The 16,084-nt window shown below is 44.8% G+C and overlaps 1 protein-coding gene across 2 annotated transcripts; it reads right to left on the bottom strand.

Annotated features, from left to right (window-relative positions):
• Positions 1-321: 321 nt before the first annotated feature.
• st6gal1 (ST6 beta-galactosamide alpha-2,6-sialyltranferase 1) lies at positions 322-15,827 on the bottom strand. 2 transcript variants are annotated; one of them, XM_079737737.1, is made up of 8 exons: positions 15,394-15,827; positions 9,388-9,594; positions 8,573-8,917; positions 7,125-7,389; positions 6,571-6,668; positions 5,498-5,599; positions 4,693-4,867; positions 322-4,385 (listed from the first exon to the last, which is right to left on the bottom strand). In XM_079737737.1, exons 1-8 carry the CDS (start codon positions 15,403-15,405, stop codon positions 4,114-4,116), a joined length of 1,476 nt encoding a protein of 491 aa, XP_079593863.1. In that variant the 5' UTR covers positions 15,406-15,827; the 3' UTR covers positions 322-4,113. The 2 variants fall into 2 exon arrangements, with proteins under 2 accessions (XP_079593863.1, XP_079593862.1); XM_079737736.1 differs by having other exon boundaries at positions 8,573-8,938.
• Positions 15,828-16,084: the final 257 nt, after the last annotated feature.

Consider the following 16,084-nt stretch of genomic DNA (forward strand, 5'->3'; position numbering starts at 1 on the left):
GCCTCATGGACGTTATGGATAGACATGCTCCTTAATATCGGATCCATTGGCTTGCTCACTAATATTGTGGATGTTGTGTGGACCTGGAACAGTCCTAGACAGCCCTACAGCGTTATAGCCTGATGACAGGGCGGAGGAATGAGGACATATGGTACACATTGTCCTACGTTCAGGTTGTTTGAACCTGGTGCTCAAAACAAATAGGATATACATAGGCTACAATTCGGTTTTTGTGAAGGCTTAGTATATAGTAGAAGTGCCATCACTGTTTAGGCAATGATGAACAAAAAAGACCAAAACAACGTTCACGGGTTACATTTTTCTTTTAAATGTAGACTTTTCAAGATCAACATGTCTCGCCTTTTCATGTCATTCAATTAAGTAATTCAGGTATCTACATAAAAAGCTGATATTGTTATAGGAATCGCTAAACCTAAGAATTGTAATGTTCCTTCATGAATTTTAATTCAAAATAACCTGCATACTACATGAAGGGGAATGTTCAAAGGAAAGTGCAACAAAAAGCAGCGATGAACAAACTAAAGGGTTATTAGGCCTACAGCCTAAAATATATTTCCTTTTGTTAGCCAATTGGCAGTGAACAGTGCTTTTGTACATTAAGATCTTGCAATTGAGGTCACCCAACACGAGGAATGCACATGGAAACATAAAAGAGCTTAATATATATAGTATAATACAATAAGGCTCCAGTCCAACACATCAGAACCTCACACTCCTCGTCTCCACCAGTGCAATACGTTGGGATAAATACCATGCAGCATAATAATTACATTGTACTAAAAATGATTTAAGAAAATGGAAATTTCTGATAGTAGGAAACCCTTTTTTATCCACCCGTTCTTGTGGACGACGTCCTTTCAGATCCCAAGCAGTTCTGAGGAGAAGGTCAGGGCTCTTCTTCTGCTCATGGCGCTCTTCGTATTACATATGTAGGTTACGTTTCTAAAACTAGTCACATCGGGATGAGGCCGCAGGGTTCATTTCAGTAGATTTCTTTGACCTTTGACCCCATTCAGTAACTACGGACTGACATGCAGACATTCATCTCAGAAAATCAAGGTTGTAGCGACGGCGAGCAGCTCTTCAGCGCCATAGTGGACGTATAACACATGACAGTTTATTTACACGTTGCAATGTGAATGTGAATCGTTTCCTCAGCTTTTGTATGTGAAAGAGCAGGCACGTTTAATCAATAGATTGTTAAGTGGTAGTGTGTCTGTCATCGTCTGCTATGTAGGTCTCTTCCCATGTTGGAAATGTGGCGACACACAACACAGTGAACATTAAAACAGTGATGGTACATCTTTTCCTTTGCTGTTGCAGAAGCTTGAAGGTGCGTCGCTCCTCACCATTTTGTTTAAATTGTTTGTCCATTGCGGCAAAACGATGACGTTTTTACTCATGCATTTGATTCTACAGTTGGTTCACACACACATACACGCACACACCACACGTGTACATTTGTGAGAGCATGTGGCATTCCAAACGAAGTGCATACATAATGTGATAAGCAGAGATGGGACAAAGTCACTGTTTGGCAAGTCCCAAGTCTTAGCAGTCAAGTCCGAGTCGAGTCCCAAGTCAAGACAGGGAAAGGCATGTCGAGTCCAAGTCAAAGTCACACCAAAGCCAAGTCGAGTCCAAGTCCAAGTCCCAAACTTTTTCAAGTCTTGAACAAGTCATCACGTATTTTTACTTAATAATGTCATTATTAGGCTATTGATCATAATTTCAACATATCACTCTAATGTACAGTCATTTCTTATCAACACAGTTATAATATGTTCATTGTTTCTGTATCGTATGTTTTTAAAAGTAGCCCAATAGGGTGGGAAAACCGCCCAATTTGGCAACACTGGCTGAACGTCCTCAAAACGTAGGCCTGTGATTCTGAAGAAAGCATAAATGATATCAAAATTCAGTTTAGATATTATTGAAGATACGAGTGTGTAGATTTGTTATATTTTTTGAACGAAGGTAAATGGTTGAACAATGATTTAGTTACGATGTCTTAAGTGTCAGAGGCTGGCCAGACGGCTTCAATGGGACCAACTCAAAACGCAGCTGATATGAAACTAAAACTGTTGTCTGAATAAAGTATAAACAATATCGAAATTTCGTTTGGATATTATTTAAGTGTAGATTTGTCTTCGCTCGCTGTTTTTTTTTCATCTTCACGGAAGTGAATGCGTCTTGGGTGTCTAGCCCTCTAGGCGGGAAATAGGTTAGATATCTAAAAAAATAAATGTTTTTGACTCAAGACATGTCGAGTCATTACAAGTCAAAGAGGCAAAGTCCGAGTCAAGTCTCAAGTCAATAGCAGTCAAGTCTAAGTCGAGTCGCAAGTCATGCGTAATTTTGTCAAGTCGAGTCTGAAGTCATCAAAATCATGACTCGAGTCTGACTCGAGTCCAAGTCATGTGACTCGAGTCCACATCTCTGGTGATAAGTATGTATGTGGTTTTGTTGTTGTGTGTGTGTATGCGTGTATGTTTGTGTGCATTTATGTGTGTGTATGTGTGTGTTTGTGTGTGTGTGTGTGAGTGTGAGTGCAGGGCTCCAGACACTTTTTTCCCCTAGGTGAACTGTGGCCCCTAACTGAAAATTTTAGGGGCGCAATCAGAAATTTTAGGGGCACACACTGTAAATGATGTAAACATGCCAACCACATTTCTACAAATGTTCACTGAATTACCAATAAATATCTTGATAATAGATGCAGAAATTAAAATGTGCAGTTTCAAATTCAGTGTCACATTTTATTGTGATTCTCATCTATCCCAACGGTTTCCACGTGTGCACGCATGCGTTCGACGAGCATTGGAAGCGAGTTTCACGGAGTGCGCCCGCTTGTCGTGCCGCTTGACAGGACGCTGCGCCTCCTCTCTGCCCGCTCGCCTCTCCATTGAGAAGGCATGAGCAGGCGCGACAAACGCCTCCCGCGTGAAAAGCCCTTTATGGCCCCTGAAGAAGGGTCCTGCTTTGGATGAAACGGGTGATAATAATGTACTGTGTTGGGTGCGGGTCGGACGCCTGAACAGCGCTCTTTCAGACTTCTCCGGTCCTTCATATGTTATTCAGGAGCGGAGAAGTCAACTAAAACCGTCAACAGGGGATGATGTGCTCTTTTCGCACAGCAATCTAAAGCAGCACGACAAACACCAGATAGTGTAATTCCCCGACGTTCAATCTAATGTGTCTAATTTTCCTTCGGGTGCGGATCGGGCGTCAATATCATTTTATAGCAGATCTGGTCGGGTGCGGAATGTAATTCGCGCTACTGTCGGAACACGGGTCGCATGCGGTTTTGAGTACTGCGGGTACGGGCGGGGGCGGGTTTCCAAAATAAGACCTGTGCAGGATTCTGACTGGCACTGCACACTAGTCGCAGGTTGGAAGAACGAGTCAATAGTTTGCTTGGTCATTGTTCAAACGCACGTAGCAGGTTGTGAAATCTTTCTTCTTCTCACAGATGTTTACGCACGCTCGATAATATCTAGGACCCTCCTCCTCCACACATTAGCCACTAACAGTGGCCATTCCCTATCCTTCAAACTCATTGGTCTGCTAGAGATTCCGGATTCGTTGAAGCCCCTTCCACGTTTAACGTGTAAAAATATAACAAATAAAAATAGGGCAAATTTACTGGTCGACCAGACGTTAAATTCAGTCGCACACTCAAAATTTGAGTGTACGACTTTGAGGGCTCTGCAGTCTGGAGCCCTGGAGTGTGTGTCTGTGTGCAAATATGTGTGTGTTTATATGTGTGTTTGTGTAAGTGTATGTGTGCGCGTATCTGTGTATGTTTGCGCATATGTTTGTGTGTATATGTGTGCACGTGTGTGTGTGTGCGTGTGTGTGTGTGTAGGTGGCCAGGGGCCTTCAGGGGTCTGGGGACTCCAGGGGCCTTCAGGGGCCCGGGACCTGGGGCTTTCAGGGGCCTGGGGACTCCAGGGGCCTTCAGGGGCCCGGGACCTGGGGCCTTCAGGGGCCTGGGGACTCCAGGGGCCTTCAGAGGCCTGGGGACTTCAGGGGCCTGGGGACTCCAGGGGCCTTCAGGGGCCTGGGGACTCCAGGGGCCTTCAGGGGCCTTCAGGGACCTGGGGCCTTCCCTGGAGCCAGGGTGCAGTTCAGGGTGCTGAAGCCAGGCAGTGTGACCCGTCCGTAGGTGAAGATGTCCCGGTCGGTGCCCTGGTTGATGCGCTTCACCAGGTTCTTCTCGTAGAGCAGCGGGTGGTAGGCGCCCAGCGTGCACGCCGCGTCGTAGAACCGCTGGTAGTAGTGGCACAGCTCCGTCTTACGGCGGGACGGCAAGAACTCGTACACATGCACCACCTCGCACAGGGACATCATGAGCACTGTGCCTGGACACACACACACACACACACACATCATGAGCACCGTGCCTGGACACACACACACATCATGAGCACCGTGCCTGGACACACACAAACAAAACTAAATATCTTCAGACCAGCCGACAATTCCTTTAAATGAAGTGATTTATTAACATGAAGTAGGCATTAGGCCTTTGCTAGTGAGCATGATATGAACCCATGGTCAAGCTCAAACACATCCAAGCCCAATCTGTATGTTTATAAGCACTAGTCTGACGATGAGCTGAGAGGAAACACGACAACAACAGATATGGAAAAAGAGAGGGTTATGTACCAAGCAGGCCAGAGGAGGGCGGGTTCTTCTGGATGGGCTCTGCCATGTTGTCTTGGATTTGCTGCCAGAGCTGCCACTCAAAGCGTGGATGGAGAATGTAGAAGGGCTGGAGTGGGTGAAGCCTCCGGTACCTCTGGTACTGAGCGAAGATGGGATAGTCGGTCCTGTTGTACCACTAAAGAGAAGTAGCACTTTGAAACATTTCCACTTACTAGCATCACGTTCATACCTTTGGAAGGAGAATTGTATTCAATTGAATTGCATTTGCATAACTTTTGCAGCATTTGCAAATGTTTAGGAAGTCACACGCCATATTAGAGGACACACAATAAACAATGATAGATGGGTTCAAAAGTTATAAATGTTTAGTATAGCACAAAAACAAACACCTCGACACAGTTTGTAATTGTAATCGCGGCTCTTTTAGGACAACGGTGTTCTTTGGATGGCACTGGGAACACCTCTGATTAAAGGATCACAAAACCAGCCCTTAGTCGACACGCCGCGGCCTGAGGGCGTCGAGGGAGCGAGGCTCAACCTGCCCCTCTGTTCCACTAAGGCCGGTGACACTGGAGGAAGTTCACAAGAGGTCAATTCGTTTGTAATGCAATGCAGCGTACGGCTCGGGCAAAAGGTTTTGTCCTGTGTCTAGAGCCAAGCACACATTGTCAAAATCCAACACGTACACCATCACACATTCTCACAGGGTTTGTGCGTAGGTTCAGTCCCATACTACTGCGGCGGTTTCAGAATATGATACATGATACTAACAACATCACCCCCTTTCCCTGGCAGCAGGCCTTACCTGGGAGAGGTTAGCAGAGAAGGGGGCTGGGTCCCAGCCCACCAGAGCACCCGTGCTGTACAGGGAACTGGACAGGAAGCGATGGTCATCAGACGCCATCACCTAATCACCAACAATTGGTCACTGGCTCATTAGAAAGAACATCTGTTGACCGGCCCGATATAGCCTTGAGCACTAGCTGTGGGTCTGATCCTTTTACGTACCAGGGCACGGGAATTAGACCTAACTAGTGAAGGTTAGTCTACTACCCGGGCCCTGGTTCATAAGAGGACAAAGCCCACAATAAGCGACAATTATGAGTGATACCTCTGTGAAAAGGGTCTATTGTCTTGCATCAAGGAGAATGTCCATGAAACGTAGATAAGTATAAGCCAACATGGAAAGAAAAAAAAGCAAATGCAGTACCGTAGGCACAATGCATTCAGTTGTGGATAGGTAGGCCTTACTGATGAACTTTGACTCAATTAATTATTTGAGATGTCGATTTTCCTTAGTGTTTCCTGTAATATTATTGAAATGTTCTTTCATATTCTACCAAATATCTATTTTTTGGTCAAAAACAAAATCTCCAATCAACCATGTGATAATAAAAGACCAAATGGACACGGAATTGTCAGAAGGAAAAGCTGTTCAAATCAAATAAGGCCCTGAAGTATTTCATTCATCACATTCTGTTACACTCACTGATTTAAGTCTAGCAGCTTAATTTCCTATTTTACAGTTAAGAGAAAGTAATCTCTTCTTGATAAAAAAAACAGTACTGTAAAGTACAGCATTAGTAGGGCAGTGGATTAAATGTATGATCCTCTTTCCACTTATAGTGTGCAGCTATTAATAATATGTCAGATTTGAACTCAATACTTCCAAGCTGGTAAGCATCATGAAAGACTAGAATTGAGTCTATTCATGGAATAGTACCCCCACTTATTCTCCTGTGGACTTCAATGGGAAAATGGTTACATGGTTGTATGTACTGTATAAAAAACACACTAGAATCTGATAGGTGTTTTCATATTGTCCTGCCCTGTTGAATCATCAAATACACCAAATATCCAAATTTGAAGAGAGGTTACTTGTGAGTTGATGAGGCGGATTGTAGTTTTGGAGCCCACGTCCTTCTCATAGCCGGATGTTGGCGCGGCGTTGAACCGTAGCACCGCATCATGAGAGTCTGAGAGCAGAGAGTACAACGCTGTCGCTTTCAACAAAGCAAGTATAACAGTGCCACTTAAGAAAGGATGGGAAACTCACACATGAGGTCTGGAAAACCAATGATAGCTCTACTTAAGGAAAGAAGTGCACTGTCCCATAAAATGTTGTCTGAATAAGAATTGTTACACATGAAATATTCATGTTTCATAACATTGTGATACATTCACTTACTTAATAACTCAATAAATCTGTGGACAAGCTGGATATTTCTCCATCATTTGTACAGCTGCTATTTGCTAGGAACATACAATTATTATTATTCAAATTCAAATAAAGGAGAAGTTTGTAGTAGTAGTAGTTCCAGAATGGCAATTAAGAGATGGCAGTGTGAGTATTTGCCGTGATTAATGCGTCATAATCGCCATAATGTAAAAAAATGTGATATGTTAAACATGAATATAAAATTATATCTTGCCTATCTCTTTGCCAAGCCCGGAGTTGCGGAGTGAGCCAGCGGACGACACGACAGCACAGCTCTTGTATGGGCCGAGTTCAGAGGTCACCACTTTGTCAGGCAGTTGGGAGGCCCAGCTCAGTGAGGCGAAGGGCTGGAGGTCGGGGGTCAAGGTCAAGACCTGTACCTGGCTCTTTAGATGGCACAGAAGCTCCGGACCGCTGAGCTTTGGCCTGCTGGCCACGCCGCCCGGCCCGGTGTTCTCCACTCCGTACTTGTTCATGGCCTGGAGGAGAGGGTGAGCTGCCGTTAGAGAGGATTATCTAACCCTGGAGGAGAGGGTGAGCTGCCGTTAGAGAGGATCATCTAACCCTGGAGGAGAGGATGAGCTGCCGTTAGAGAGGATCATCTAACCCAGGAGGAGAGGATGAGCTGCCGTTAGAGAGGATCATCTAACCCTGGAGGAGAGGATGAGCTGCCGTTAGAGAGGATCATCTAACCCTGGAGGAGAGGGTGAGCTGCCGTTAGAGAGGATCATCTAACCCTGGAGGAGAGGATGAGCTGCCGTTAGAGAGGATCATCTAACCCTGGAGGAGAGGATGAGCTGCCATTAGAGAGGATCATCTAACCCTGGAGGAGAGGATGAGCTGCCGTTAGAGAGGATCATCTAACCCTGGAGGAGAGGGTGAGCTGCTGTTAGAGATGTTCGTCTCTCCTCTCAAGCAACACTCCGTACACGTTCCTCAAATCCATGCCATTCGGTTTGCTGACAGTCAATGTGATTAAATACTTATTTTTTATGCATTTGCGCTTTTCATTGCATGACTCAGGCCCCGTCCATACGGGCGAAAACCATCTTTTCCCCTCTGTATTCCTTTGATGCGTTTCAGGAATATCTCCATAAAGACGGACTCATTGCAAAAACGCTCGATGCGCTCCGCAAAAAGAAGTAGAGTGCATCAAGACAGTGCGCATCCAGCCGGCGCGCTGTATACAAACATTCAGTCGAGGAGATTAAACCTGTTAAATTGAGCAGAAATACTTTTTAATGTACAGTTAGCAATTAAATTTGCCAAGGGGCTGTATTTAAAGCTACAAAAAATCCGGATCCATCTGGACGGTCCGCCTAAACGAACAAGATTTATGCGGTTTCAGCAAAGAATCGGCTCTGTGTGGACGGGGCCTTAGGGTATCACTATTTTGTAGTGTTGTCGAATGTCAACAGTCCTGCACATAAATGTTCTTTATTACAAATGAGCTGTTACGGATTAACCCTAACTCTAACCCTTGAAGGCTTGTTTATACAACCAGAACATGTCCTGCCATTTTCGGCGTATAACTAGTGTCGGAATTCCCATCCACTTATTCCCTAAATAGTGTCCTATGTAAGGTCCACTGTATAGGGAACAATCAGCCGATTGGGACATAGCCATGTCATTACCAGGACATGATAACATGACAAACATCACCTGATAGTTCTGGACCACCTTCCTCAGCCGGCTGCCAAGCATGCTGCTGGACATCTCCTCGTCCCACACCTCACCCATGCTGCTGTGGGCTTTGAAGAACTCTGTGTCTCCCACCGTCCCGCTCATCTCTCCGCGACGTCGGCCTCCGAACAGGGTCTCCAGCGCTCGCCTGAAGGGGCGCGGCAGCAGCCACGCAAAAAAGCCGGACTCCCGCGCTTTGGCTTTCTTCTTCGAGGCGGCCTCCTTCACTTCCTGGGTGTGGTTGATGGAGGAGAGCACAGGGATTGGTCGGTTTGGGTTGCCGGGGACGACACCTGGGAGCTTCTGTGGATCGGCGTACAGGGGCTTCGTCCCTCCTCGCAGGACCTGTCAGAGACGATGAGGTCAGAGGTCAACAAACAGACTGAGATACAGGCGCTCAAAAGCACACCCAGTTCTTTAAGAGGTGAGGTTTTCATAGGATACTGTCTTCCTAAGGGTCTTTGAGCTCCCATAGGTCAGTTATCTTTATCTTTATCTTTATCTATCCAAAACTGCAAAGCTTTAAACGTTTGTGACACATTGTGGGACGTAAAAACAATGTGTTAAGAATGTTGAAAGAACTTGAAAGACCATGTGTATAAACTTTTAAGACTGTAAAGACCAACTGTAAAGACTGTTAAGACTGTAAATGCTGTAAAGACTGTTGTTAAGACCAACTGTAAAGGCTGTTAAGACTGTAAAGACCAACTGTCAAGACCAACTCTAAAGTCTGGAACGTCTTTAAAGCCCAACTGTAAAGTCCACCTGTAAAGACATCGGTAAAGGTGGTGTACCTTGACGACAGAGTGCGTGCGTGGCTGGGCCCGGGTGCGTGCGCGCACTCCAAAGATGGCGTCAGTCACAGGCACACTGTTCTCTGCACAAAGGGCGTAGAGCAGTGCCATGGAGATGCAGAAGAAGCCCATGCAGAAGGCCCCGCGACGGGCCCGCCGCCTCATCCGCCACAGCAGGCTGACGCGGTCTATCGCTGCCCCGGTCATCTGGGAGAACGTGAGGAGAGAGTAGTGGCAGGTTAGACCAGAGGCCCAGATCAACATTCAAACAGCTCAAATACAAGCATCAGTTGTGCTTCCTATGCTTGTGTAAAATGCTTTACATGAGTGCTCTGTCATTGGCGATCAAATTGATGGCATCATTGTCATGTTTTGGTGGTCACAAAGATCAAGGATAATTTTCATCTATTTATAATCACAATTAACAAAGTCAGTAAATAATAAGACTTGAATACAAAAAAAGCTTTGCTGTAAACATTGTACAAATGAGTTTTGAGAATGTGATACTGGGAATGAAAGCATTAAATAGAGAAAGAACAGACAAGAAACACTGAACAGAGAATGTCTGGAGTTAGCAGAACAACATGTGGAGGCAAAATGAGGAGAGCAGCTTGCAGATGAAGAGACAAAGAGAGAGGAGCTGAACCAGGGAGGGAGATGAGGAGACAAAGAGAGGAGCTGAACCAGGGAGGGAGATGAGGAGACAAAGAGAGAGAAGCAGAACAGGGAGGGAGATGAGGAGACAAAGAGAGAGGAGCAGAACAGGGAGGGAGATGATCCTGGAGCCAGGGATGTTGACCTCGGCTGCCGCGTTTGATGACCATGGGAGATCTGATCTTGAACTGTAAGCTGATGGCGGTGTTGTGCTTGTTACCAATGATCGGCTAGACTAGACGTAATTAAAGTCACCCAGAGTAACAACATAGAATAGAGATAATTAGGGCATGAAACAGCTGTAAACCTGTAAGCATTAACTGCCCTTTAGAAACAGTGCGAGCAAATGTGTTTGATAGTTTGTTACTTTGTCATATCGTATCGCATATAGATATATAATGGATATTGTTATTTCTATTCAGGCACTCGGGACAGCCCAGGTAGCGCCGTAGGGTCGTAGAGTTTTACTAGGTGCACGAGATTACGTCAGAGTTCGTTGCGCCTCGATTGCATAACCCGCAACGACAGAGAATGCGTTCGTGAAGAGTGAGTTAATACTGAACGACGTATATTTATGTATATTTATGCAGGATAAATGTCATATGCAGTCCGCAATTCTGTTCCATATAGTGGCCGTGATTTGTGTGTTTGAGCTGGTTTCTGCTATTGTGTTAGTTGATTCACTCACTAATCGGGCAGCTAGTGTATAAGCCTGCACCTCGTGTAGACATTGCACATGTGTACGTCACTCTCCCGCGCCGTTGTCGGCTGTTATATTGCATTGTGTTAACGTGTGTATGTTGAAGCTATTTATGCCAGTTATGTTTCTATAGCATTTATGGGATATTGATAGTACTTAAGCCCGGTGTTTTAGTATGTAAATCTTGTACTAATTATTTGTCTATTTCTTCTTCTGTCTTACAGAAAAAGAAATTTCATTCCATCATTCATCTGATTATTCATTGAAGCCATCGTTGAGGTCATTCGCCTATTCAAGATACATAAACAACAAAAACTGTTCCCTGTGTATGCGTCCACCCTCTGACCGGAGTTGCCGTCCTGGATAAAATAGTCCCAGCGCACACACACACATTCTTCAATACACATTGTTCGCTTACTATGAGAGAATAACAGGATACAGGAAGGACTTCCAGGAATAGATATGATCTGTTAGAGAATAGCCCAGCAGAGATTAAACTAGTAAAACCACTGCCCACCATAGATTAAACTAGTAAAACCACTGCCGACCACAGATTAAACTAGTAAAACCACTGCCCACCACAGATTTAACTAGTAAAACCAACGCCCACCAATGGTTAACGGTCACCAGCAGAATCTCAGCTCTCTTACGTCTCCGGTGGAACTTTTACTTTCGTAAATCCAAACGAGTATGATTACACGTAGTCACGGAGGGCAAAAGATTGGGACGTTTGTTATTTACTTTCCAGTAGGTGTGTAACCATGCATCGTGGATCAGCAAAAAAAGATCTTTATAAACCAATTTCAACAACATGTTTCAGCATGTAACATGTTTCATGCTGTACCATGTTACAGCATGCAACATGTTACCGAATGCAATATGTAACAGCATGCAAGATGTTAACATGTTGCACCATAGTGAGTTCACCCGATCCCTAACCCAATCCACCATCGCCAGCGTGCACATTGCCAAGAGGACACATCAGGCTGACAAGCAGATTTGCATCCACTCACCCTGACCAGTGACAGGGCCAAGGAGTTTACGAGGAGCATTAGTGTTTTCATGGCAAAAGATAAGAGCCCATTTTCCACTGTTGAATATGAAGGCTTTCATCTGTTTGTCAAAACGCCGGCGGCAGAATACTGCATCCCATCACGTGCACAGGCAGCCACACGCTGAGGCCAGAGCTCTACAGGGAAACAAAAGGTGTTTCAGGGTCTTAAAGAGGCAGATAGCACATCTAACACAACCGAAGGCTGGACCTCCAGGGCCACACAGTGACACCACATCACAACTCATGGGATCGCCGCCGGCTGGGAAATTGTTCGCTTGGTTCTTTGAACCAAACGCAAAGTGGGGCCAGCATGCTGATGTTGGGGAAGAGGCTGATGGAGTGGGAGATGGAAGCTTATCATGTCATCACAGACCATGCAAGGAACATGGACGTTGGCCTGAGACTGGGTTTAAGGAACATGGTTAGTTTAAGTTTTTGAGGTCTGCTGCAAAAATCTGAAAAATCTGAGTATCCACAATGCACAGCATTTACCTGTTGTTGCATTTTTTGTTTCGACGCATACATAACTACTATACTGTACTATACGATACTAACTAGAGGGTGCAATGTACTACCTGCGCAGCCCACCCTCCCTTCTGAGGTAAATGAAAATCTCCCAATTGAAATGCATTGGTTTAAATGTCCATCCGTGTGGCACGAAAAAGTCAGAGAAGCACGTTCTTCCAAAATGCATGGGTTTACAATTTGTTCTGTTTAGCACAGAAAAAGTCAGACAATCGTGCTCTAGGACACAATTCAATAGATTCATTTTCGTGACTATGAGCACGAAATCGCTTGATACCGGGTTTGATTTGCTTGGTTATTTCTTTCTCTGCAGTTAACAAACCAACTTCCCTGTGCAGGAAGCAGACGAGAGAGGTGCAGGTATCAGTGGCCCCACTGCAGCAGTGCAGCCTGCTGACCAGGCAGACACAGCAGAAGCAGAGCTACAACCACCTCCTACCAGGAAGACTGCACTGGAAGATCTCCAAGAAGGGACTTTCTATGCGCAGGGGCATTGTTGAGGACTGTATTATTTGTTAGATATGGCTTTGTTTCATGATATTTCCCCCTCCCTGCCAGAGCACCTTCTCTGACCCACACTGTTGGTTTAAGACACCTTCTCCGTGCCCTCACTCCTCTCCCTGCCAGATCCCTTATCCTGACCCCCAGTTTTAGTTGATAAATATGTTACACCTTCATCCTGCTCTCATACTCCTCCTTTAGGTAACAAGGTAACGCCCAATCAGCGAACAGAAGGAGTGGCTGAGAACAATGACGTTAAAGTCAGCTCTCGTTGACGGACATCTTCAGGCACGGTGTTTGGTTTGTTTACAGCCTGTGCGCAACGTGATTCCCGGCCAAACGTTAGCGATTGGTTATGGCAGATCCAGAGTGGCACTGGGCAGATCCAATAGTTTTAAACTTCAACAGACACCCGCCTTCAAGTGAGTTAACGATTGTCAATTGAGTAGGTCCAGACTCTCTGTACAAATGAAATGAAGTATGAGAGTCTGGTAGGACCAGGCTATGAACAGGCCTGATTGATTTATTAAACGTTTCTCTATTAGCAGTAGTTGCTTGAGTTGACGCTACAGTTATAGCTACAGTTACAGCTATACCATTCTCATTTTCCAACTGTCTTTGGAAAATATTGAATGTGGAGCAGAATTTATTATTTACAAACTTTGTAGTTCATATTCTTAATTTGAATTGAGTAAATAGCTGCAGTGGAAAAATTACACAATGCAAGTTTCAATGAAATTTGGTGCTAGAGTCAGGACATCCACAGGGAAGAGTGAGCTGAGGTCACTGGGACCAGCCTCAGTGCATCACTCTCCTCATCAGTGCATCTTTATCTTGATGGGTCCATTCTGAGTCTATTCTAAGTCTAGCAGGCACCAAATGCTTAGCTGTGTCAAACAAAAACCATGGCTCTTGCAGGTCCCCGGGTTTCAGCTGACAATATAATGAATGAACTCATCTTGTGTTCACTGATTTTTCAAGCACCGATAACCATCTGCAACCTCGCACTCATGGAAGAGTATTTATAAGGCAGTGAACAAAAACAACAGTGTATGGCTGCAAAGCACTGCGATTATGTACAGGTTAATACACATGTTAACGTGTGATTAATGGGATTATTAATGAGTATCCCATGTATCATTATGCACCCGTACAGCGTGCATCAAGGTCTTTCTGATCCCCTTCTCAACTAACAAATTGCCAAGTAGGCGTTAACACGTATGGGTATTAGTATAATAACAAAAGGAAAAGGGATTTTTATCCAAACCGTTGGCTGATGTGGCAGTAATACCTGCCTAAGGACTCAACCATCAAGCACAATGCATCAGACGATTAGAAACTTTCCATCTCAGGAAGACAAAAGTCACCTTTTTACCGGCCAAGCAATTATAATATTTAACTCTGAATCAAAACTATTTCGCGTTGGCAGATCGCAAGTGTTCATTTCGGACCCTGAGAATATTGCAAAATAGATTTTTTAAGACATTACAAAATGTGTGTGATGTAAGATATTAACTGTGGTGACTTGATTTACCCCACATGGATCAAGTTTGATCCATAAAGACCTGAACGCACCTAACTCTAACTCCTAGCCCCCCCCCCCCCCCCCCCCCCCCCCCCCCCCCCCCCGCGAGATGCCCATATGAAATTGCATGCTGTCAGAGCAAGCAAACACAGAGCTACAATATGAACTGTGAACAGATGGTCACGTACTGTCTGCTTTAGTTCATCTTTAATCCTTTACTCTCTCTCTCTCTCTCATTAATATTACATATTAGTGTGTGTGTGTGTGTGTGTGTGTGTGTGTCCATGTGTATGTGTAAGTGAAAGGGATAGTAAGAGAGATATAGAGAGACAGAGTGGGTATGATGGCACAATGGAACAGGAGAAGGAAAGTTGTACTTTGGATATTCTGGGATCGAGAGGCATTGAGTTCTCTGACCTTTATCCTTTATTAAATATTTTTCAGTGTGGAATTTTTGTAGTCTGGTTGTTTTATGAAACAACCAGATTGTTTTATGAAAAAAACCAGACTATGAAACAACCAGACTATCAGCACTTCTCACACCATGCAGAACGTTTCTGTGACCAAATAAGAGTGTTGCGTAATGCCGTGGTACCAAACGAAGGACTCTAAGGGATGTGTGAGCTGGGGGGCACTTTTAATTTGACCTTGTTAATACACACAGGTTTTGTTCAACAACAGCTTCTTTAATTGTATACTCCTAGGTTACTTAAATATATGAATAGTGATGCTTAATTACATTGGTACAATATTAGATCATCACATTAAATGAGACAAGGCTGGGATGCTGGTGAATCAAGACCTCTTGTGGATAGCTCATGAACTCTAAAGTTGGTTTAAGGTCAAATCTTAAGGTACCCTGAAAACGCAGGGTATCCCAGATAAAAACACATTAGCCCAAAGTACACATATAGGCCTTACATTCTGAAGTATTGGAATAACAGTGCTTATTTGCATATTTAAATAATAATAAAATATTAACAAAATCCCTTAAATTAGTTAAAAAAGAAGGGAGTAGAAACCGCTGTGCCCATCACTGATTCTTACCTTGTAGACCATGGCGAACCCTCCAGATAGCGCTGGCTTTGTTTGTGACGTTGCTTAGTGACTCTCCTACCTGCTCTCTTCCAATCGCCTCCTCATCTCACCGACTCCAAGCTTTCAGGACAGGACTAGATAGTTCGATATTTTAACGTGGACAGATTGACTCGAAGATGGAGGCTAGCCAGACTGTAATACAAGCATACACGATATAATCTATCCCGATGAACAGACCACCGGTCTGTGTGATGCCCCTCTGACAGGCAGACATTCGTCGATGGCAGGACACCGCCGTGGTACCCGACCCGCAACACTCGACGACATCATCATCGTTTGGATGCTGTCGTCGCCTGCGACATTCAAAGGGAAATGGTCGGTGTGTTGTTTAGCCTAAGGACTCTCTGGTCTGTGACCAGCCTTTTCCCCCTCCTCCTTCTCGAGTGCTCTTCAGTGAGCTCTGTCCGCAGAAGGAGCTGCGCAGTCAGCTCTGTCCGCAGGAAGAGCTGCGCAGCTCCTCACGCACCAAGGCATGTAACGTGATGGAAGATATACGACGACGACGACGACGACGACGAGATGGACTGTGGAGAGCAGTTGTCCCAAATATCTTACATATCTTGGTTGATTTCAGGGCATAGAGGGTTCTGATTATTGGCTTATATCAAGAACCAAAGCAGCAATTCTGGGTGCATTTTTT

This window comes from Pollachius pollachius (assembly GCF_949987615.1).
Source record: "Pollachius pollachius genome assembly, chromosome: 6".
In the NCBI taxonomy this organism is placed as follows: Eukaryota; Metazoa; Chordata; class Actinopteri; order Gadiformes; family Gadidae; genus Pollachius; species Pollachius pollachius.

Bases quoted from the DNA above. Each gene is read 5' to 3' on its own strand.
- st6gal1 (XM_079737736.1), bottom strand. The intron at 6,669-7,124 runs GCAAGATATAAT...CTCTGCTCTCAG, and splicing joins CGGGCTTGGCAAAGAGATAG to ACTCTCATGATGCGGTGCTA. The intron at 4,386-4,692 runs GTACATAACCCT...GTGTGTGTCCAG, and splicing joins GCCCTCCTCTGGCCTGCTTG to GCACAGTGCTCATGATGTCC.